Source organism: Cyprinus carpio, chromosome B25 (genome assembly GCF_018340385.1).
Source record: "Cyprinus carpio isolate SPL01 chromosome B25, ASM1834038v1, whole genome shotgun sequence".
Classification (NCBI taxonomy): Eukaryota; Metazoa; Chordata; class Actinopteri; order Cypriniformes; family Cyprinidae; genus Cyprinus; species Cyprinus carpio.
Genome location: NC_056621.1, coordinates 21,773,879 through 21,798,275, shown reverse-complemented (window position 1 = coordinate 21,798,275; position 24,397 = coordinate 21,773,879). Strand labels below are relative to the sequence as shown.

General features: G+C 38.0%; 1 protein-coding gene across 2 annotated transcripts; it reads right to left on the bottom strand.

The window, feature by feature from the left end:
• On the bottom strand, positions 1-20,877 carry LOC109092076 (protein brambleberry-like). 2 transcript variants are annotated; one of them, XM_042753601.1, is made up of 13 exons: positions 20,728-20,877; positions 19,262-19,509; positions 13,611-13,739; positions 11,382-11,567; positions 7,364-7,586; positions 7,068-7,184; positions 5,635-5,814; positions 5,346-5,552; positions 4,983-5,142; positions 4,807-4,850; positions 2,244-2,368; positions 2,025-2,125; positions 1-446 (listed from the first exon to the last, which is right to left on the bottom strand). In XM_042753601.1, the coding sequence occupies exons 2-13, from the start codon at positions 19,493-19,495 to the stop codon at positions 317-319; spliced, it is 1,836 nt and encodes a 611-aa protein (XP_042609535.1). In that variant the 5' UTR covers positions 19,496-19,509; positions 20,728-20,877; the 3' UTR covers positions 1-316. The 2 variants fall into 2 exon arrangements, with proteins under 2 accessions (XP_042609535.1, XP_042609536.1); XM_042753602.1 differs by having other exon boundaries at positions 4,983-5,061.
• Positions 20,878-24,397: the final 3,520 nt, after the last annotated feature.

The following is a 24,397-nucleotide window of genomic DNA, read 5'->3' as shown; positions in this document are numbered from 1 at the left end:
TCAATTTTCTTTCAAAATTTTTTAATAAATGTTTGTAAGACATACAAGGCATTTGCAGACAGCATGGCGAAATCCATAAGTACTGGCAAATTTAAAAGCGTGCATCTTAAATCTTACTTTTCATAATTATAAATAATGCAAAATACATCTATAAGTGGCAAAACAAACATGAAATAAAACCCACTATGACCAAAAAGACAAGCTACCGTCAGTAAATAGTTAAGAGAAAAGTGCTCTGGCATTCAATGTATATTCTGCAAACATTTCTGTAAATAGAAATGAAGTCTAATAAAAGACAAGCGATGCTGAATCCATTTCAGAGTTGACTGTAGGAGGTGTGACCACCCTCGTGTAGTCTACAGTAGTCCTGACCCACCAGAGCCCTCTTTTTGCATGGCTGACCCAGACGAGTGATACCGCTGCACAGCGAGCGACCTGAAAAAGAACTTCACAAAAAAATAAAGTTGAAAAGTGAAAAGTTGAGCGAGAGAACAGTAAAACAGTGTATTTACAGGGATGTAACCATAGCAAAATCTCACGGTACAATAATACCTGAATATAAAGTACATGGTACAGTATTTATTGTGATATTAAAAGAAAAAGGGTGCCATAATTGTTTATTAAACTCTTGAACATTAAAATGATGTACAAATTCGTACATCATATCCTGTCCTCTTTTCTTTATCCTCTAATCATACCTGTTGCTTAGAGGTATAGTATAAGATGGGTCAAATGACCTAAATCCTCCTTTTATAAAATAAAGCAATTGCTCCAGCCCCACCTTGACAAAGGTAACATCTATTTTTTTTTTCTAACATTCTCTATGCTACTACCTATACCTTCTTTGTAGATTAGGTTATTAATTTTAAAGAACATAAAAACAGTCAAGTCACATGTAATTCACCGCAGGCTGGCAGTGTCTGCATATCTTTTTTTGTTGGTCCATCACCTTTTCTACTTTCTCCTGTAAGAATCATCATATGTTCTATGGTAATTATACAATAATGTGACCCTTTTTTAATACACATTAAGATTTATACATCATCTGACAGCTGAATAAGCTTTTCATTTATGTATGGTTTGTTATGATAGGACAATATTTGGCCGATACACAACTATTTGAAAATCTGGAATCTGAGGGTGCAAAAAAATAAATATCAAAATATTGAGAAAATCACCTTTAGACTTGTCCAAATAAAGTCCTTAGCAACGCATATTACTAATCAAAACTTAAGTTTTGATATATTTACGGTATGAAACATACAAAATATCTTCATGGAACATGATATTCTTAATGATTTATATTCTAATTTAAAATATTCTTAAGATTTTTGGCATAAGATAAAAATCAGTAATTTTGACCCATACAATGTATTGTTGGCTTTTGCTACAAATATACCCCAGTGACTTAAGACTGCTTTTGTGGTCCAGGGTCACATACAATATTTTGTGTATGTATATATAAACAGTTTTATTGTGTGAAAAAAATAAAATAAATAAATAAATAAAATATTGTCAATACTGACACTGCACATCTATAGTCTTTGGCTGCATCCGACATGTTTAAGAAAATTTTGAGTTTCCCCACTCATAATAACTTTGTGGTGGCTTTCATGTGCATTCAACTGGTAAATACAATCTATCCAACATGACTTGAAGGCACCAGTAGAGGCAGCAGGGAGCAAAGGATGATGGGCATGCATGGGTCGATGGGAACTGTAGTTTCCACTTCCCTCCGCTCTGCTCCACTGGGCGGGAAAAAAAAATACACTTTTTCCACAAAGACCTATCGCTTCATACAGTCATGTGACCATGATGATATTGAGAATTTTGCTTTCGCGATACCACGAAACTGATAATACAGTTACATCCATATTTACATGTCTATCCATATCAGGACCTAAGATCAAAGTCAAATAAATAGATTCCTATAAACTATTTACACCTGACCTCCCTTTATTCATCTGCATAAAGGATTGACTTTGAATTGATGTTGACTTTAATAATAGTTCAATAAAGGATACCTGTTGCTGGCAAGTGAATGGTTGGGGCTTGAGCTTCGGGAGTAGTTCACGGTCTCCAACACACCTCCTAGGTTCCTCTGAGGAATATTCTCCAGCACTGCCTGCCAATCAGATAATGACTTCAAGAACATGTTCAAAGAAATGTGCAGTTGGCAATCTAATTAATTACTATTAATGATGCATACAACAAAATTACTGTTAGTAGTAACAACTACTCACTGCTCCAATGCTGTGGCGGCTCTTAAGTCTGGGGGTTGAGTGGTTGGGTTTGTCTGATATTAGATGACTGAACTTTGGTGGACCATGAGACTGAGAAGGGGACATGGACCGTATGTACGGATCACCTACATCAAGAAAGGGAGTGGTATAAAGAGAGAGGAGCAGAAAAATATTATATATAAAATCTAGATCTTTCACATTTTCTGAAGCGGATGAGAGTTATGGTTGTCTATGTGAACGTGAAAACCCAGTACCATGATGCTAGTGGTTGTGTGTGGTTGGCAGCTGGTCACAAATGCGCTCAGAGGTTTTTAGTGTGCTGCTATATGGATTCTAGGGTGTTTTCTAGTTGGCTGATCACTACCCTCAGGCCTTCCAAGCACTGTAAAGTTTTGACAACCAGGGATTGTGTTTTTAGAGGTGCAAATCTAAATCTAATGTGTGGTATAAATCACGCTTCAACTAACATTCTCTGGTTCACAACCCATCTGGACAAGCAACTTTAAATGGCTTAATGTTGGCATTTTGTTGCATTGTTCATTGAGACTCCGTTTAGAGCTTGTCTTTTCATTTATCTTGATTAACAGTAGTCACTCCTGTCTTCAAAAGCTACATGATACAATGCAGAACAAGTCGTGATCGTTAAAATCAGGGGTTAAAGCAAAAAAAAAAAAAAAAAAAAAAAAAAAAAATCCTAGGGGGTGGACACATACACTGGGTTATTTGGCAAACAAAAAAAAAAAAAAGAATGATTTTCCTCTGAACTAGTAAAGTATCTGCCATTGCCATTAGACATTGACAGGCTCAGACTACAGATTATGGTGGGATATTTGAAACTGCAATACCAAAAAGGTTACTCACTACAAAATGGTGCAAAAACATTTAGGATGCTTTTGATATCAAGTTTTGCTGGTTAGCTTTGTCTTTGACAGGGTACAAGATGACCTACAATCTAAAACATGACATTTCTGAAATTGTTTTGTTCAAAAGAAATAATGGTAAATTAAATACTAGGAAATTAATATAAAATATGAAATATACAAAGACGGTTTACTACAGAAAACTACGGTTCAGTTCAAACAACAAAACCATAAAAATGGTCCAAGAACTGGTAACTTAAACAGGGTTTGTACATATACTGCAAAATAAAATTCCAGGACTTAAGGATTTGCACTACTTTTTTGGTTTTCAAGGACTAAAATCAGATCTCACTTATCAATCAATATTGTTATCATCTTTTAAATTCTAATCAATAAACTAATAAAACAAAATGGTACAAATAAAGTGCAGCACATGCAAAAAAAACAAAAACACTGTCAAAACTAAAACATTAAAAAATACACTCTCAAAAATATATCTCTCCTTACTCATTACTTATTTTTTTTCACATGAATATATGATTGACCTGAAGAATGAAAGCTATGTTATACACATGGAAAATTATGAGCTTTAACACGCTCATAGACACTAGGGGTGTGACAATACACTTAGCTCACAAGGTGAGACAAAATGCAGATACTTGGTTCAATAGAACGAGACAATGTTTTAATACTTTAAGAAATTTTCAAATGACAAAATATTTGTCTTTTAAATCACAAAAAGTAAAACAATGCAGTTGTTTTTTTGAAACGTTTTAATTAATCTAGTGCTTAACTAATGATTATTTTACTAATGAAGTAATCCGATTATTTTGACAAGTGAGTAATCTGATATTTTTGAGTAATACAAATAGAACTAAGTGGGAAAACAGGCTTTAATATGACTATTTATATATAAAGTATTGATAAGGCAATAATACTTGGCCTCAAATAAAGTATCAAAACCAAACACATGGTTTTATTGAACAACCCTGTTAAATACACAATATAATATGCCTATATTATAACAAATACCTGCAGAGGGCACCAATGGCCTTGTGATGTTTCATGTGATTCAACAATGTTTAAATCCATTTAATTTTAATATTTGGCCACATGCAAAGTCAGAAACTTATTTTGAAATTGCGATGTACAGTAAATCACATATTTATAAAAATGTTGATGTATTCTCCTGTGTTGGCACAGGTTTAAATGATTTACACTACAAATCAAGTGAGTTTTCCCAGATGAACGTTAATTAAGCAACCCAAACTCACCGCATATGCAGAGGAAGAGTTTAGCCCCTTTCACACATACGGTCTTTACTGGAAAATTACCGCTAAGAGATCATGTTAACAAAGCTCCACTGTTTTTTTTTAATGTAAATATGACGCTAGATGGAAATCTTTGACAGTTGCGCCCCGCAGCTTTTTCAGTGTGTTGCGCTCGAGACCCAGGCTTGATATCAACAAGTGTTTCGTAAATGTATGACGATTTTTTTTCTTAAAAGGATAGTTTACCCCCAAAAAATCTGCTTGTTTGTGACCTTGCACTAATTTGCAGTGCTCCTGATAGATTGTGTCGGTCATTATGGAAATGATCCGGCTGCGTCTGTGTTCTTTAATGTACACACTGTTCATTAGATCAGCCGCAGAACTGTACTGGACAGTGTCTTTGTGAATACATGGAACAAAAGACGTAATTACCCATCATGAAGCTCTCCACCTCCAAATCGCAGTCTGGGTCATTCCTACAACAAGAGGAGAATTAAAACTCCAAACAAAAATTGTAAGCACACAACAGCATGTTTAAGCCTGAAATGGCATTAAAATGTTAAGAGTTAATGGTCCGTTTGCGCTCTCTTTCACAAAAGTAAACTCACGGGACAGGAGTGGAGGAGGACGCATGGCAGCACTCAGTTGACTGGGTCTGTTTTTCCGGAGTCTTCTCTTTAGGAGGACCTAGAGAGAGAGGAGCGGCACTGCAGGTCTGGCCCTTCAATTTAGATAACGCCCAAAGCGCCTGCAGGACAAACCAGCGGCCTGGACCACAAGTACAAGAATCTTAAGAGGACAGGCATGAACTAATGGTAATTTACCAGTAATTTTCTGCATGTATGAAAGCACCTCATGACTATCCTGCTCACCTCATATGGTGTCAGCAGCAGTACAGAAACTACACACTTCACCTCAAAACACCATCGTAAATGTTTAAAAGCGCATAGATGAATCATTTGTTCCGGTACCTAGCGAAAGTGTGAACAGCAGAAAAGTGAGCGAGACCAAGTCGAGCGCAGACTGCTGGTTGATCTCTGCGATCGCATTGATTGGCACCATGAGGAGCAGAGAGACGCGGGAGAACGTGGCACACTGCAGGAACGACAGCAGCACCGCAGACAGCAGGAAGTAACCAGCATGCATCACACACGTCCACAGAGTACGCAGACTCAGGCCTAGGAAGAGAATTACACATTTATCCTAAGCCTATTCAAATATGTCTCTTCTTGTTTATTCATTGGTACACAATGCAAGCACCTGCCCAGCCAAGATAGCCTTGGATCATCTGCAGTCTGTCCTCCAAGCGATTCTGCATATTGTCCAGATACGTCAGCATGTATCCCAGAGTGCCATTCATGCGCTCCAGCTTCCTCATGAGCTCAGAGTAGAACTGAGCCGTGGTGTTCTGCTGCTGCAGGAAGCCGTTCAGATTGAGCTCTAGATCACAGGATTAACAGACAGGACCGTGTGAGTTTAGCTGAAATAGTGCTAATATGTTTTGGATATTTGCAAAGCTTTTATTCAGTGCTTCAGAGGCCGAAAAAAAATAAATAAATTAAAAAATTCCAAAAAGTGCAAAACGTTTGAGACAAAGCTCTTCCTCAGTGCCACATTGATTAATGCACACCTGCACCCAATAAAACATCGATATTCACCATGGACATCATAATATGCTTACAGGCACAAAAAAAAAAATCCAATTTACCTTCAGAAATTTTAGTGCATGTATATTAATGGTAAAAACTCCTTAATGCAAAAAACATCTTCAATACCAAAAAACTATCATTAATGCAAGATGCAAAAAAATCATTAATCAAAAATGCAAAAAAAAAAAAAAAAAAAAAAAAAAAAAAAAAAAAAAAAATTTTACCGATAAATCTTATGTTTCTTATATACATACATTACAAAAAAAATAAAAAATTCAAAACCAATTCCTCATTCGCACCAATGGGATATAAATCTCTCAAATTAAAAATCCATTTGCATTCTCCATGTCACCACCCCTTCGAAGCTGTACTATATGTTCTATTACCATAAAATCCAAGTCCGATGTGGCATGTGACGCTTCATTAAAATGATGGGCTTCCGGAGATTTCATATCCTTTCTCCTAATGGAGTTCATTTGTTCAATAATATGCGAATAATAATTTAAGGTAAATTTGATATTGTGTGGTGCTTTTTTGTGCCTGTGCGCATATTATGATGTCCTTGTTGAATACTGATGTTTTAATGGGTGCAGACAGGCCCTGTTGGTGCACTAGGCAAGATGGATGGATGAATGAAGAAATGGATTCAATTAATGAAAATAAAATAAAAAGCAGCAAAAACAATGTTTCCAATAATTGTTTCCCCATTACCCCAACACTCATAAGAGCCATTATTAATAATTGAGCACCAATAATAATTGATAATTGAGTGGTAAATCAGCATATTAGAATGATTTCTGAAGGATCATGTGACACTGAAGACTGGAGCTTTGATCCCAGAAATAAACTACATTTTAAAACATTCAAATAGAGCAGTTATAAATTGTAACATTTCAGTAGATGACCGTTTACACTATATTTTTGATCAAATAAATGCAAACTTGGGGAGCAGAAGAGACTCAATTCAAAAAACAAACAAACAAAAACAACATGGTAATCCTTCCAAACGTCTGACCAGTGGTGCATGATTTCATAAGTAATTACCCATTTTTTCGTAGATGTCCTGAGCACTTCCTCGGACCATAGCCAGGTCATCAAGAATTGCCTTATGTCCCTCCTGCACCTCTGCGCTCTGACCCTTCAGCTGGCCACTTACATTCTCTGTGAATGCGTTACAGAAATATATAAAACCTTCCATAACCACTGGCGATCAAATATGATTGTGATATGACATGTTAAGAACAACAGCTAATGGTAACCCAGTTACTTATATTTCAAATACTGATAAAGTGAGAATTCACAGGTCAGCCGTGAAGCAAATGCATTTATTTGTGACTGACCCATTCTCTGTGTAATGCCCTGAATTAACTGAGCCACCAGTTGCTGGCCGGTGCTGATGAGAGCTTTCTCCTGCGCCAGTCTCTGCAGGTTTTCACTGATGGAGGCATCCAGCTGCTCCTGTCCTTCCTTCAGAGCCCCCTGCTGGAGCTGCAGTGCACTGTGACCCTCCAGCAGCTTGTCCAGCGATGCAGCGGTCATCTCCCTCAGCTCTGTCTGACCCTCCTGCAGATCAACAAACAAACCATCAAACAGTCAAGTCAACGTGAATCTGCATTCACAATCAATGGGCCTCTTTATCAATCTAACGTAGAAATGAGCGCAGATGCCCCCAATCTCATCGTACGAATGATCATGCGTTGATATGTTAAATCTGAAAACAATAATCATTTAAATTTTCATTTTTAAGATGATGCATGCCAAAAAACGCATATGAAAATTTTGGACTCCGTTAAACTTGTAAATGCAAACAATTACATTCAGTTATGCATATTAAAAACCATTAAATATATGGAAACCCTTACAAACAAACATTTAGTCTATTTAATTCCTTTCACTCCACAACAAATCTTTTACATTTAACGGTATTACAGAACAAGAATGACAAAATAAGCAGTTGTAAAATTATATATTAAACCATAGTTATTTAAGTTTTTTTTTTTTTTTTAAATCAGGCTATAAGCTAGTGGCATTTATTACAAACCGCACACAAACGTCAAACAAAGCTGAAACTGCACTGCATTTACGAGCCTCTCTCATTCAACAATAATCCGAATGTTTCCATTTTTGCCATATTTGTATTATTTGGGTGTTGAACTATTATTCATTATGTAGCCTAAACAATGCTTCAAACTTAACTAACTCGTGTGCTAATAACTGTGTAAAATCCTTCACATGCACAAAAAATGTTTGTTTGGGCGCTGCACGCTGATTTCACAGCGGACCTTTTAAAATAAAGAGTGTAACTTTTATACACTGAACAAAATTATAGACGCAACACTTTTGTTTTTGCCCCCATTTTTCATGAGCTGAACTCAAAGATCTAAGACTTTTTCTATGTACACAAAAGTCCTATTTCTCTAAAATATTGTTCACAAATAAGTCTAAATCTGTGTTAATGAGCACTTCCCCTTGCCGAGATAATCCATCCACCTCACAGGTTTGGCATATCAAGATGCTGATTAGACAGCATGATTATTGCACACGTGTGCCTTAGGCTGACCACAATAAAAGGCCACTCTAAAATGTGCAGTTTTACTGTATTGGGGGTCCGGAAACCAGTCAGTATCTGGTGTGACCAACCTTTTGCCTCACGCAGTGTAACACATCTCCTTCACATAGAGTTGATCAGGTTGTTGATTGTGGCCTGTGGAATGTTGGTCCACTCCTCTTCAGTGACGAGCATGCAGATGAGCTTCCCTGACACGGTTTCTGACAGTTTTGCAGAAATTCTTTTGTTATGTAAACCGATTGTTGAAGCAGCTGTCCAGGTGGCTGGTCTCAGACGATCTTGGAGGTGAAGATGCTGGATGTGGAGGTCCTGGGCTGGTTTAGTTACACGTGGTCTGCGGTTGTGAGGCCGGTTGGATGTACTGCCAAATTATCTGAAATGCCTTTGGAGACGGCTTATGGTAGAGAAATGAACATTCAATTCACGGGCAACAGCTCTGTTGGACATTCCTGCAGTCAGCATGCCAATTGCACGCTCCCTCAAAACTTGTGACATCTGTGGCATAGTGCTGTGTGATAAAACTGTACATTTTAGAGTGGCCTTTTATTGTGGCCAGCCTAAGGCACACCTGTGCAATAATCATGCTGTCTAATCAGCATCTTGATATGCCACACCTGTGAGGTGGATGGATTATCTCGGCAAGGGGAAGTGCTCATTAACACAGATTTAGACTTATTTGTGAACAATATTTTAGAGAAATAGGCCTTTTGTGTACATGGAAAAAGTTTTAGATCTTTGAGTTCTTGACAAAAAACAAAGAAAAAAAGTGTAAAAGTGAAAAGACAAAAAAAGCCTATAGTTCTCACTTTAACTTTTTTTTAATCCTTTTGCTAAGAATATTTTTTTGTTTAGTCCTATTTATTTCATTCCTTTTATAGATTTAATTTCTCAGAAGTGCTGCAGGTGTGTGAAGAGACGATGCGTGAATCCTCATGGTCTCTTGTTTCTGCTGCTATTCACGCATATTAATCTAAAGCCTTGAAAAAAAATAAAATACTTGGTAACACTTTCTATGAAGCCCATATTTATAATACATTATAAGGGTATTCTTAAGGCATTATAATGGATGCATAATGCATTATAAAAACCGGTAAAACTTTAGAATAAGGTTCCATTAGTTAATGTATTAATTAACATGGACAAACAATGAACAATACATTTATTACTGTATTTATTAATCTTTGTTAATGTTAATGTAAATGCAGTTATTCATTGTTAGTTCATGCTAATTCACAGTGCATTAACTAATGTTAACAAGCACAACTTAATTTGAATTAACATTAACTAGGATTAATAAATGCTGTAGAAGGATTGTTCTTGCTTAGTTCATGTTAACTAAAGTATTTAAACAAATAAAGAAGTGTGAAGTAAAGTATTTAACTAACATTAACTAATGGAACCTTATTATAAAGTGTTACCTAAAAACCTTATAATATGTTATATCTTATGAACAGTCATAAGAACAGTTTTAATGTATTATATTTACTTATTTGTGGTTATAGCTTTTAAGAGTTAAATGATTTGACAGTGAACATGTTTCATCCACTTAAGTTAGAATGGATAATATTTCTCATAGTTATAATGTATTATAAGTCTCATATCTTGCCATCCTTCTTATGCTGCTTTACTTAAAGCAATCAAAGACCATTTATAATAGTAATATTTTTTTTTACTCAAACAGCCATAAGATCAGATATCAGATCAGATGATTGACATTTGAACTATTAAATTATTAACTAATAAACTACTTTTATTGTAATATCAACAGCTGTCTAAAGGGTGTTATCAAACTAGCACTCTATTCTAATTCTATTCTTAAAAAAAAAAAACACTAGCTTCTCTAATATTTTTGTATTCTATTTGTTTTCTTTTTATTTACTATACAATTAACAAAAGCAAAAAAGGCCTCCAACACTAGCTTGCTCTATTTTTTTTCTATTTTATCCAAAAAAATTTTCATTATATAATAAAAAAAAAAAAAAATGACATAAGACATAAGGTCACTGCTACAAACACTAAAGCCCTAAAGATTCATCTAAAATTTATTTATAGAAAAAAAAATTCTGCTTGAAAGAATAACAAACAATAAACAATGTATAATTAGCCTTTATAAGCATTTGTATTTCAGTGAAAAGAACACCATGTTCTTGTTCTTTGTGAGAACTGATTTTATTTAATTTTAACAAAGGCATGTTGTGTGTCACTGCAGTTAAATCGTTGTCTATCATGATAAAACCTTAATCAAACCTATATAATGAGTTTGGAAATTTTAGAGAAATGCTTAATAAATGCATTACACTGTAACTAAACCCATGAGATTTTAGCTGACTAAATTTACTGTAGATTTAGTCGACTAAAACTAAAAACAATTCAGATGACTAAAATATGACAAACTAAATTGCATTTTAGTCAAAAGACTATGACTAATACCAAATCAAAACTTGCTGTCAAAATTAACACTGCTACTAATGAGCTTTGGTTGTCGGTCAGGAAAATAATCTAAAAATGAACAAAATGCTGTCATTGTACAATTCTCTGCCAGACTTACTGAGATCAGGTAACGCAGAAGCTTGCATACACGAGTCGAGACCAGACGTCAGATTGCATCGATACACGGACGCAGAGTATTGATCTTTTATTATACTATTTGGTAGAATAATAAAATCAATTTCTTTACACTCCACTAGATGGTGTTGTTTTTTCTGGTGAGGTCAGCTGGGTCGATGACATGATTGTGCACAGTAAGAAGAGGAAGAACATAAAATGAAGCGGAGATCTCTAGAACACACCTTTAGGTCTTTCATGGCATCCAGTTGGCTAGCTGCGGTGGAGATCAGGGCGTTGACGGTTAGCTCGGCTCGCTTGCGGAAGTGCTGCTGGCGTGTGGCGTAACACACGGATCGTGCTCGGTTGCTGACAATGTGATACGCATTCCACGTGTCTGAGTCCATGTCCTCTGTGCACTCTTTTATAGACTGCAGGGAGAGAGAAATTTGGTTTAATCTGACTCAATGAATGCTAGAAAACGGTTTAGCTCAGTGGTTCTCAACTGGTTTGGCCTGGGGACCCACGGTTTCCCATGTTCATCAAGCCATGACCCATTTATATTTATGCAATAAAGTTGGTATGAACCACCACAGTCGTTTAAACATGCACTAAATGACAAAGTGAAAATAACATGGTATTTTTGGGTTATGGAAACAATAGTTACCATGGTGAATAAACAATACTAACATGAACTGTTAATGAAACGTGGAAACTGCTCCTGAATAGAATGAATATCATATCTTCATACAAATCCTTCCCAGCTAACACACACAGTACCAGTTATGTGATTTATCGTTACTGTACTTTTATTTCATGCGTTGCATGCTCGTAGTTTCTTCACTTTAGTGAAGTGATATACACTCACTGGCCACTTTATTAGGTACACCTTGCTAGTACCGGGCTGGACCCCCTTTTACCTTCAGAACTGCCTTAATTCTTCATGGCATAGATTCAACAAGGTGTTGGAAACATTCCTCAGAGATTTTGGTCCATATTGACATGATGGCATCACGCAGTTGCTGCAGATTTGTCGGCTGCACATCCATAATGCGAATCTCCCCTTCCACCACATCCCAGAGCTGCTCTATTGGGTTGAGATCTGGTGACTGTGGAGGCCATTTGAGTAAAGTGAACTCATTGTCATGTTCAAGAAACCAGTCTGAGATGATCTGAGCTTTGTGACATGGTGTAGTATCCTGCTGGAAGTAGCCGTCAGAAGATGGGCACACTGTAGTCATAAAGGGATGGACATGGTCAGCAACAATACTCAGGTAGGCTGTGGTGTTTAAACTATGCTCAGTTGGCACTAAGGGGCCCAAAATGTGCCAAGAAAATATCCTTCACACCATTACACCAACAGCAGCCTGAACCATTGAGACAAGGCAGGATGGATCCATGCTTTCATGTTCTTTTCACCAAATTCTGACCCTACCATCTGAATGTCGCAGCAGAAATCAAGACCCATCAGACCAGGCAACATTTTTCCAATCTTCTATTGTCCAATTTTGGTGAGCATGTGCGAATTGTAGCCTCCGTTTCCTGTTCTTAGCGGACAGGAGTGGCACCCGGTGTGGTCTTCTGCTGCTGTAGCCCATCTGCTTCAGGCTTCGACGTGTTGTGTGTTCAGAGATTCTCTTCTGCATACGTTGGTTGTAACGAGTGGTTATTTGAGTTACTGTTGCCTTTCTATCATCTCTAATCAGTCTGCCCATTCTCCTCTGACCTCTGACATCAACAAGGCATTTCCGTCCACACAACTGCCGCTCACTGGATATTTTCTCTTTTTTGGACCATTCTCTATAAACTCTAGATATGGTTGTGTGTGAAAATCCCAGTAGATCAGCAGTTTTTGAAATACTGAGACCAGCCCGTCTGGCACCAACAACCATTCCACGTTCAAAGTCACTCAAATCCCCTTTCTTCCCCATTCTGATGCTCAGTTTGAACTTCAAGTCATCTTCACCACGTCCAGATGCCTAAATGCATTGAGTTGCTGCCATGTGATTGGCTGATTAGCAATTTGTTACACCAAACGATTGAACAGGTGTACCTAATAAAGTGGCTGGTGAGTGTACAGTGCTATTGAAGAGTGTGTGCTGTGAACACAGTATAACATCTGGCAGGACAGGACCGTTCGCTTTTCTGAGGTGAGAGACTTTTCATTTTTACAAGTTACGGAAATAATGATAGAATAATGACACTGACATTAAACCGGTCAACATCTCATCTGACCGCAGATACTGAATCGGGACAGCACGGTTTTCCTCAGGCACTCTTTACTTAAATTGCATTTGACAGAATTGTCAACAGCTTTCATGCACATGTTTTAAAATAAAAGTCTTGCATCAGAGAAACATTAAGAATTACGTTTTGTTGTTGACGTCATTTGTTTGGTTGCCCACCAGTTGAGAAACACTGGTTTAGCTGATATTGTGCCTATAAAATTGCAAGGTTGTGGCCAGTGACCCTACCATTTCTTCAGTGCAAGGGTAAGTCCTGCGGCCCTCCACCTCTGATTGGCAGTTGAACAAAGCCACGCCCAGTTTGGCCAGCTGCTCCTCTGATAAGCCGCTGCAAGTAGCTTTGAGTTGAGCAACAACCTGTTTAAAAAAAAAATAAAAATAAAAAAATAAAAACACATCAAGCAATGTGTCTTTAAGGGCAGATTAACAGCTTTAAGTTTGCATGAACTATCTTTTTATAAAAAAAACACCAAAAGCTTTTTGCAAAGGAAAACATTTAAATTGTTCACTATCCTCTACATAGTGCACAGAGCTGGATAGTAACTGATTACATGTAAACTGGATTATGTAATCAGATTCCTAAAATGAAGTACTTGTAATTAGAGTAATTTACATTTTAAAATACTCGTAATCAGACTACAGTTACTTTTTATGGATTACATAGTTTACACAATGGTAATAAATTATTTATAAGTTATTGATTCTCCCCAATTCCTCTTTTTCATCTTTTAAATGTTCCTTTCTAAAATGTCCTTCTGCATACATACACTCAGAAAGTCTCCAGGTTTGTGGGGATTCACACAGGGATCAGTCATTGGTCAGATTTATACAAAGCATTTGAACACTGGATTTTGAACACTTTTCCGGTTTAAGAAATGTTTTACTGATGAACAATTTTTATTTGGATTCTCATCAGTTGGTTATTTAACCATGTATTGCATTTGCTTTGAAAGGCTTTCGTCTCTGCAGAGTTCTATTTGTCGTGCTGACACAAATTTTAAAAAATGCTGGCACAACATTGTGATGTCTATCAGACATTGGCGATGGATGATGGTATCGTCTATCGGTCCAACCCTACTGCAGACAACATTTTGGTAAAACCCCTATACACATCTCTGACCATTTCTTCATTAAATTTAACCTACACCTGTGTGCCACCAACCCCTCTAGCTGTTACTTTTAGACTAAACTTGCGCTCCCTTTCACCCTCCCATCTTTCCTCCGTAGTATCCTCCTCTCTTCCCTTACCTACTCATTTCTCATCTCTGGATGTTAATGCAGTAACTGTCACTTCATGCTAAACTAACTTGTCTAGACAATATTTGTCCTCTCTCCTCCAGGCCAGCACGGGCTGCCCCTTCTAACCCCTGATTATCCCATGTTCTTCATGAGCATCGGACCAAAGTCAGGGCAGCAGAGAGAAAATGGTGCAAATCAAAAGATCTGTCTTCTGACTTTGCTTTCATCTTTCTCTGCTGAAGTCCATACTGCCAGATCTGCATATTTCCACAACAAGATCAACAGCGGCCCAGACACATGTAACTTCAAGACATTCAATTCTCTCCTCTGCCCCCCTCCACCACTTCTATAACAGCTGATGATTTCGCCACATTCACAGACAAAACCAGAACAATCAGTAGACAATTCTCAGCTACACACAAACACAAGCTCAGACCAACCGCATCCACGCCTAAAACTTCCCCTTTCTCCTTCTGTCCCCTCACTGAGGCAGAAGTATCAAAACTTCTCCTCTCCAGCCATCCTACAACATGCCCACTAGACCCAATCCCCTCACACCTTCTCCAAACGGTCTCTCCTACTCTCTTACCAACACTCACACACATCATCATCATCAACAAATCTCTCCACACAGGCACCTTCCCCACTGCATTCAAGCAGGCTCGGTAACCCCACTGCTCAAAAAACCTACATTAAACACTTCATTTATAGACAGCTACAGACCGGTCTCTCTCCTTTTCATAGCAAAAACACTTGAACTTGAAATGGATGCAAGAAGCATGGGCGTCGCTAGGCCATTTTTAGCAGGGCTATAGCGATTAGCTCCATAAACTGCACACAAATTTGTGAACGCCTCAGAGTCATTCCCCTTTAAATTTCATATGAAAACGGGGACAGACTTTGTCTCCTCCCCGTCTTTCAGCGCGCTCTTCAATCCACAGACTGCGGTGGCGCAGCGCAAGCGGACTCCAACAGAAACAGAGCACACAAGGAGTGTTTATCGATAGATTGTTATAATATCTGTATCTGTGCAGTTCTTTGTCATAAATGCAGTTTACAAAAGGTCACGAGGGAGCAATAGGTTTCCCATCTACTGTAAAGTTTTCACTGCGTTCACCCCTCATCACACCACAGCCGTTTCCTCCAGACAAAATCTAGCCCTTAAAGGGATAGTTCACCCAAAAATGAAAATTGTCATTAATGACTCACCCTCATGTCGTTCCAAACCCGTGAGACCTCCGTTCATCTTCAGAACACAGTATAAGATATTTTAGATTTAGTCCAAGAGCTTTCTGTTCCTCCATTGAGAATGTATGTACGGTATACTGTCCACGTCCAGAAAGGTAATAAAAACATCTTCAAAGTAGTCCATGTGACATCAGAGGGTCCGTTAGAATTTTTTGAAGCATCGAAAATACATTTTGGTCCAAAAATATCAAAAACTATGACTTTATTCAGCATTGACTTCTCTCCCGGGTCTGTTATGAGCGCGTTCACAACACTGCAGTTTAGGGATATCCGGTTCGCGAACGAATCACTCGATGTAACCGGATCTTCTTGAACCAGTTCACCAAAACGAACTGAATCGTTTGAAACGGTTCGTGTCTACAATAAGCATTAATCCACAAATGACTTAAGCTGTTAACTTTAACATGGCTGACACTCCCTCTGAGTTCAAATAAACCAATATCCCGGAGTAATTCATTTACTCAAACAGTACACTGACTGAACTGCTGTGAGAGAGAACTGAAGATGAACACCGAGCCGAGCCAGATAACGAACGAAACATTGACTCCTTCTCGAGTCAAGAACCGTTTCTGTCGGACGCGTCCGGTTCAAGATCCGAGGAGCTGATGATACTGCGCATGCGCGAAGCAGACTGACACACAGCGCGTCTGAACCGAACTGGTTCTTTTGGTGATTGATTCTGAACTAATTCTGTGCTAATGTTATGAGCGCGGGTAAACCGAAGGCTTGAATCAAGGGCAATCATCGCCAATGAAGTCATTACGTCGAGCGCAAAAGAACTGGTGAACCGTTTTCGGCAACCGGTTTATTGAATCAAAGTGTCCGAAAGAACCGATTCGCGGAAAAGAACAGAACTTCCCATCACTACCGGTGATCCGAAAACCGATGCAACCGGTTCTTGACTCGAGAACGAGTCAATGTTTCATTCGTCATCTGGCTCGGCTCGGTGTTCATCAGTTCTCTCTTCACAGCAGTTCAGTCAGTGTACTGATTGAGTAAATGAATTACTCCGGGATATTGGTTTATTTGAACTCAGAGGGAGTGTCAGCCATGTTAAAAAATTAACAGCTTAAGTCATTTGTGGATTAATGCTTATTGTAGACGCGAACCGTTTCAAATGATTCAGTTCGATTTGTTGAACTGGTTCAAGAAGATCAAGTTACATCAAGTGATTCGTTCGCGAACCGGATATCACTAAACTGCAGTGTTGTGAACGCGCTCATAACAGACCCGGGAGAGAAGTCAATGCTGAATAAAGTCGTAGTTTTTGATATTTTTGGACCAAAATGTATTTTCGATGCTTCAAAAAATTCTAACGGACCCTCTAATGTCACATGGTCTACTTTGATGATGTTTTTAATGGTGCATAATGGTGCATATGGCATACCAGTCATTCACAGAACTGATTAAAGAGTGACAGACAGCACTGTCAATTCACTCATTTTAACTAAATATCAGAGTCATTGAAAGAGATACAGTAGAAACATTACGTGTGGTTTATTAGCCTTAGAGTAAGGGAAACAACTCATTAAAAATGAGAGCGTGTGAGTGTGTGAATACTATGTATATTTATTTAAAATATTTTTAATGGTATTTAATGTTATCCAAGGTTTTTATTTTTATTTAGTATCGGTGTAGGCACTGTTTAGGCACCGGTAACATTTTAAAAGTATCGATTTGGCACTGGTATCGTAAAAAACCCAATCGATACCCAATCCTATTCAGGAGTGGCCATTCAACTGAGACTGCGCTACTGTCAGTCAGTGAAGCCTTGTGGATGGCAAAAGCTGATTCCAAATAATCCGTTCTTATTCTGCTGGATCTATCTGCTGCTATTGACACTGTCAATCATCAGATCCTCCTGTCTGCTCTCATCACTGGGCATCACAGGGATTCCACTTCGCTGGTTTGAATCCTATCTCACTGGTAGGTCTTTCAGGGTAGCTTGGGGAGGAGAGGTACCCAAAGCACATCAACATGTCACTGGGGTTCCTCAGGGATCAGTTCTTGGACCCCTCCTCTTCTCCATATACACTACATCACTGGGTCCCATCATACAGGCACATGGCTTCTCCTACCATTGCTATGCTGATGACACACAGCTCTCTCTCTCATTTCAACCAAATGATCCAACGGTAGCTGCACGGACCTCAGGCTGTCTGGCAGACATCTCGTCATGGATGAAAGATCACCACCTACAGCTCAACCTGACAAAGACTGAGCTTCTTGTCTTCCCTGCCACTCCAACTCTACAACTCTGATTTCTCCATCCAGCTAGGTTCTTCTACAATTACCCCATCAACTTCGGTCAGAAATCTTTGTGTAATCTTTGATGACCAGCTGACCTTCAAAGACCACACTGCAAAGACTGCTCGATCTTGCAGGTTTGAATTGCACAACATCAGAAAGATCAACGGAGCATGCTGCACAACTTCTTGTCCAGTCCCTTGACATTTCTAGGCTGGACTACTCCAATGCTTTTCTGGCTGGACTTCCATCAAGTGCTATCAAACCTCTACAAATGATTCAGAATGCAGCGGCACGACTGGTCTTCAACGAGCCCAAAAGAGCCCACGTTACACCTCTCTTTATCTCCTTGCACTGGCTACCGGTTGAGGCTTGCATCAAGTTCAAGACGTTGATGCTTGCATATAAAACACCCACAGGCTCAGCACCCACCTTCTTCCACTCACTATTACGAATCGACATCCCTCCAGAAGTCTGAGATCCGCTAGTGAGCGACACCTCGTGGTACCGTCACAGAGAGTTTCAAAATCCAGAACATTCTCGTTCACCGTTCCTGGCTGGTGGAATGATCTTCCCACCCCTATCCAGAATGCTGAGTCCCTGACAATTTTCAAGCGATAGCTGAAAACTCACATCTTTCGTCACTATCTGACTTCATCCTAAAATATATATTTTCTTTCATCTTTCTCTGTCTAGCTTGTACATATTTGAGCAATGCTTGAAACTTATGACCAACACTTCCTGTGTCTATTTGCCTCTTTAAGATGAATTATTTGATGTATTCCCCAATTGTAAGTCGCTTTGGATAAAAGCGTTTGCTAATTGAATAAATGTAAATTACCTAAAATGAGTAACATATTGCACTACTGACTACAGTTTTCATCATGTAATTTGTAATCAGTAAAAAAAACTACAATTTTTTAAGTAATTTACCCAGCTCTGGATACAGTACTTTGAGCTATGCTTACTTGCTCGATTTGTATTTTTGTTCTGTTTTGCTGAATTTGGTGACAAACTGCTTTGAAGCAATATGTATTGTATATAGCATTATACACAGAAAATTGGCTTGACATGGGTGTTCTGTTGCCTGTAATCAGTTGATTGTGAAATTCTTGAAAGTAAGATGTCATACACATTATGCTTACTCTGAAATGGCAGCTGTCCAGAGGACTGAGCTCCATCTGCTTTGCTTCAGCCAAAAACTTCTCATCAACAACACTCATTTCAAAGGGGGGGGTCTCTCCATGGAGCAGAATTGGGGCGATAGATTCCTGTGGAGGAGCAGGAGTGGGTGCAGGCTTCTGCAGCCAGTCAAAGAAGGCATCCACCTCACCATACTGCACACTCAACACCCACAGCATCACAAACCAAAGCCCCATCCTCAGCAACCACCCTGCACACAGAAGATGAGCAAGCGTGTAAAACAGCACTTAAACATGTCCCTTAATTTCAGTTGCTCCTGAAACACTTACTACTAGCTAGCAACTTAAAATACATTAAATATGTGCTGCATGCAGATCATTTAAGAACATCCTGTATTTTCAATTATAAACAAATTAATTCTAAGTAAATAAATAAATGTAAAACTGTTTTAACATTTAATAAATAAATGCGAAAAACCCATTAAATAAATACATACAGAAAACACGATTATAACTTTTAAAATAAATAAATGAGAAAAACTCATTAAATATATAAACATACAGAGAAACACATACATATATATATACATATATACACATACATATATATACACATACATACATATATATACACATACATATATATACACATACATACATACATACATACACACACACACATACATACATACATACACACACACACACACACACACACACACATACATACATACATATATATATATATATATATATAACGTAAATAAATAAATGAAAACTGTTTTATCATTTTACAAAAATATAAGAGAGAGGAACTCATAAAATAAATACATACAAAGAAAACAAAAACCATTAAAAAAAAAAACTATTCTCTATAAAAAAAATTAATACAAAATACCAAAGAGTCCAAATACCAGTCTTAATAAAAACGGTGATTATTATTATTATTATTATTAATATAAATAAATAAATAAATAAAAATAAATAAATGGAAGAAAAACAAATACACACACAAAGGTAAGATGCAGAAAGGCTACAACAGAAGTATAAAATGTCAATGTGTTAAGGAAGCGTAAGGAAAAACAATAATTAATATTATACACTTCACTTACAAAGACTTCCTAGTGTACAATATGCGCGCGGTGAGCCTGCTGCTAATCGAAAGCGTGCAGCACTGATAGTAATGTGAGGTGTGCCTCTGAAACATGTCTGGGCTTAGATCCTCTCACAGTCACAGACCGAGGATCAGAGAATCAAAACCTTAGATCAGATCTCATCATCTCACCGGACATCTCCGGGCTTACAAACCGAACTGGACATTTACAAAGCTGCATTTTATTCAGACATGCACCTTATAAAATTAGACATGCACATACAACAATATATACACGCATATAAATTCAAATCTATGATTAAACGATTGCATTGAACGTCCGTAATAATAACACATCCACTGTGACTGCACTCACCTCGATAAGCGCTACAGAGTCTGCTTTATAAAAACTTCAGCTGCGATCAGTCCATCAACACTCATCCAAACGCTCCTGTTAGGATTCAACTGTTTAAATGGACACACAGCAGCCAATCAGCGGCAGCGGAGTGCCACAGAAACATCGCGAGACTTGCTGTTCACAACAGGCGCGAGACTTGCGTGTTTTCTAACACGGGGAAGTGAGAGACTGTAAATAAAAACCAGATAAAAACCTATTTATTGTCGTGTTACACGCTTCCATTATGTAAGAATACGCTGTAACTATATAACGAACCAGCGGAGAGAAGCGGTGTTATGCTTTGAGTGTACGAGTGTTGATTGTTTTGAGTGTACGGATGTTGGTGTTGCCCAGCTAGCAAAAAATATCCGCACGGCTTCTTTTTGCCGCCGGCCCTAAGCTGTCGGCTATAGGTGCGTCCCGCTGGCGGGGATGAAACGTTTGCCGCCGAATACGTCACTCCCATTTCTTGCGAGATGCCGCCGGCGAAAAGCCGGCGGGCCGACTGCTTCATTTTCTTTGGCGGTTGCCTCCGTCTAATGGACCGCGGCCGGCTGGCGGCAAGCCGCTTTGAAATACAAGGATTTCTACAAAAATCGACCAGCAGCCAAGGCTATGTTTAGCATGTTGGGAGTTAGAATGGAAGTGGAACTGTCAGCATTTTAACTACTTTTCACATCTGAAGCGATTATAAAATCATAATAGCCTATATGTGAATTAAATCCCATATTATTATTATTATTATTATTATTATTATTATTATTTTTTAAAGCCATTAGGGTTTATTCTTGACTCTTGATTCCATGATAAGGTAAGGTTTAGGAAATGACATTTAAATTACTTTGAAACTCTGAAGCGATAGAGTAGCCTAATAGGCTATATGTAAAATTATTTTATGCACTTAGGTGAAAATTGTTTACATTTCTTTGATTTATGCACAATTGAGACATGCATAAACAAAAAATAATTCATTTTTGTAAAACTTACTTGGCAATAAATATCTTTCTGATTCTGATTAAGTTTTAAAAATAGATATTTAATTCATGGTATGAACAATTTAGCTGAATAAATCGATGAAGTTAGACTTTTCACTAATGCCTGGCTACATCAGTGAACAGTGAAAGACATCTGCAACATGGCCAAAATCTTGGGTAGGTCTATACTTTATAATTTTTTTATTAATTTGCAACCATGGTAATAGCCTATCATAAACAGGAAAATCTCTGTTTTGACCTGATAAGAAGGATAAACTAAAATCTAAAAGCTCCTCTGGTTTCACAGCTGCACTGGCAGATTTATGAAATATTTAGAAATATTTCGTCTTTCTGCCATTCCAGGAAATGTCATTTTATGTCTTTCATTTTTTTTCCAACCTCGATTTATTTTTTTTTATTTTTTTGACTTTTTACATGTAGGCTATAAGGGATTAATTTGCAATTGCGACCTGTACAAATGTTTAAGACAGTGTCTTAAAAAAAATCTAAACACATTATAAATGTTAGAAATGTATAGGTTTTCACCATTGCTGTGTTCAGGATTTTTTTTGGGCGGAGCTAAAACGGTGGCTCGATGACGCACTGGAGCCACTGAGCTCCTGGCCCCTCCCCAAACAACATAACTAGAGCACACATTCGCATCAGTTCGCCGCTCAATCGCGAGTTTCTGTGGACTACCATCGTTTAAGTAAGTACATGTTTCCTTAACGCAATATTATGTTTACACTTTTTTAGTTTATCTTTGTAAAATCTGTAGTCATCTTTGTTCTTGCCTTACTAGTCTGAACAAGTAGCTGCTAGTCCAGTAGCTAGAGTGGCTAGCAATTGTTAGCTAACACATGCTGTTTTGACTTTGTTACAGTAACTTACACACTGAGGTTAAGCAATGTTGCTAGTTACATTACATGTAGAAATGTAACTAGCTACAGTAGGTATCCAAAGCTTTACATCTAGAAAGACTTAAGTATAACTTAAATTATTTGGTGTTTTCTATCAAAGCAGAAATGATGGTTGTTTAAATTATTTTGTTTGTCAGATCAAAGTATGCTGCTAGTTCAGTTCACAATGTAGCTACAGTGACTAGCAAGTGTTAGCTAGCACGTGCTGTTGCTACTGTACTTCTAGGATTTAAGGGGATTATGATGAGTTATTTATCTGAAGTGCTGTACTTTTTATGTTTGAGGACAGTGCTGTTCACTTGAATCACTACACTGAATGAGTACATTTTATTTTTTAACAATTTCACTCTTCCACGTTTGGCTGATCTTTTTTTTTTGTTTGTTTCTACAGCATAGCTACTGTATATTCCTAACGTTAACAATGTGGTTTTGTTCACATTTTCTTGCAGATACCTTGACCGGAGCATAACTGGTTAACTTCACACAAGAGACCTACTGTTGGACAATCGTTTTTGGCTTTAAAAGGTATGTAATATGTTGCGCTAAACTAAGTGTTCCATTTTAAGTCCAATTCATTAAATGTATGCAATAACTTCAAACATATTTTTACGTCAATGATTATCAATAGGAGAAAAAGTCATCGCTCTGTAATTGGCCCTTGGACTCCCCTGGCATCTCGTGTACAGCATGAAGTTTTCAGCTATGAAGGTATATTTTAGGCCTATGTCTTAGTGTCCAGTGTTTTAAAAGTATTGAAAATAGTGCCTTTAGGTGTTTTTTTTTTTTTTTTTTTTTTTTTTTTTTTTTTTTTAATGTAGATTTCCAGAGACTCCAGAATTAAAAACAAGCCGTGATGGATGAGAACCAAGCCCTTAGGGAGGAGAACCAAGCTCTGAGGGAAAGCACTGCACGAGCAGGTAAGAACATGCACAAAAAAAGTCAAACTTAGGAAAGAGTACGTGATGTATGTACAAAATTACCATATGCCTTTCATTTTGTAGCTTCGGATGACAGCGGCTCACTTCAAGAGCAGGTGAAGCAAGTTGGGACAATGTTGAAGACGTTTGCTCGCACTGGGCAATCAGGTACAACTTGCAAACAACACCTGTGGTTGTTGGTTTAATTCCCACTGGGGCCACCTATACATGTAGTAGACCTAGATATAAATGTCATAGTTTAGTAGTTGAGGGACCAGGACTGACTATTATTTTATTTAACCCCTGTAGGTGCAGATCAGACCTTAATGCTGCGACGTCTTGGAGAGTTTGGCGATGTTGTGCGAAGCATGGACAACAAAAATGGACACTATGCTGCAACATTTCAGTGCCAATGTGTCTGTTGGAGAGTTATCCCTGCCAGGGGATCTGTTACTCCCCCTAGACACCCAGGAAGATTTGGCGTTGCTTGACAACAGTTTGAGGCAGGATAAAGAGCTCCAGGAACGATTTGTAAGTGTGCTGATTTCGTTTATAACTCCATAGGGTAATGTAAAAAGTAGAATTAAAGATTGTACACTGCATATTCTACAGTCTGAATCCACAGCCTGTCACATTTTATATATATGTATGATAAGCTTCAGAGAAATGTAATTTGTAACACTTTTTTTGGATTTTCAGCTTCGGTTTTTTGGCAATCAAATGTGGGAGGGACCTATAAGACAACCGTCTGGCGGATGCTTCAAAGTACCTTCTCTAATCACCTTTCCATCAATACACCACCTGGACTGGAGTTGGGGATAAAGCATGTTTTAGAGAC

Bases quoted from the DNA above. Each gene is read 5' to 3' on its own strand.
- LOC109092076 (XM_042753601.1), bottom strand. From the start codon at position 19,495: ATGGGGCTTTGGTTTGTGATGCTGTGGGTGTTGAGTGTGCAGTATGGT. The intron at 13,740-19,261 runs GTAAGCATAATG...TTTTTTAAACAG, and splicing joins TGGACAGCTGCCATTTCAGA to GTTGTTGCTCAACTCAAAGC. The intron at 11,568-13,610 runs GTAGGGTCACTG...CTCTCCCTGCAG, and splicing joins ACCCTTGCACTGAAGAAATG to TCTATAAAAGAGTGCACAGA.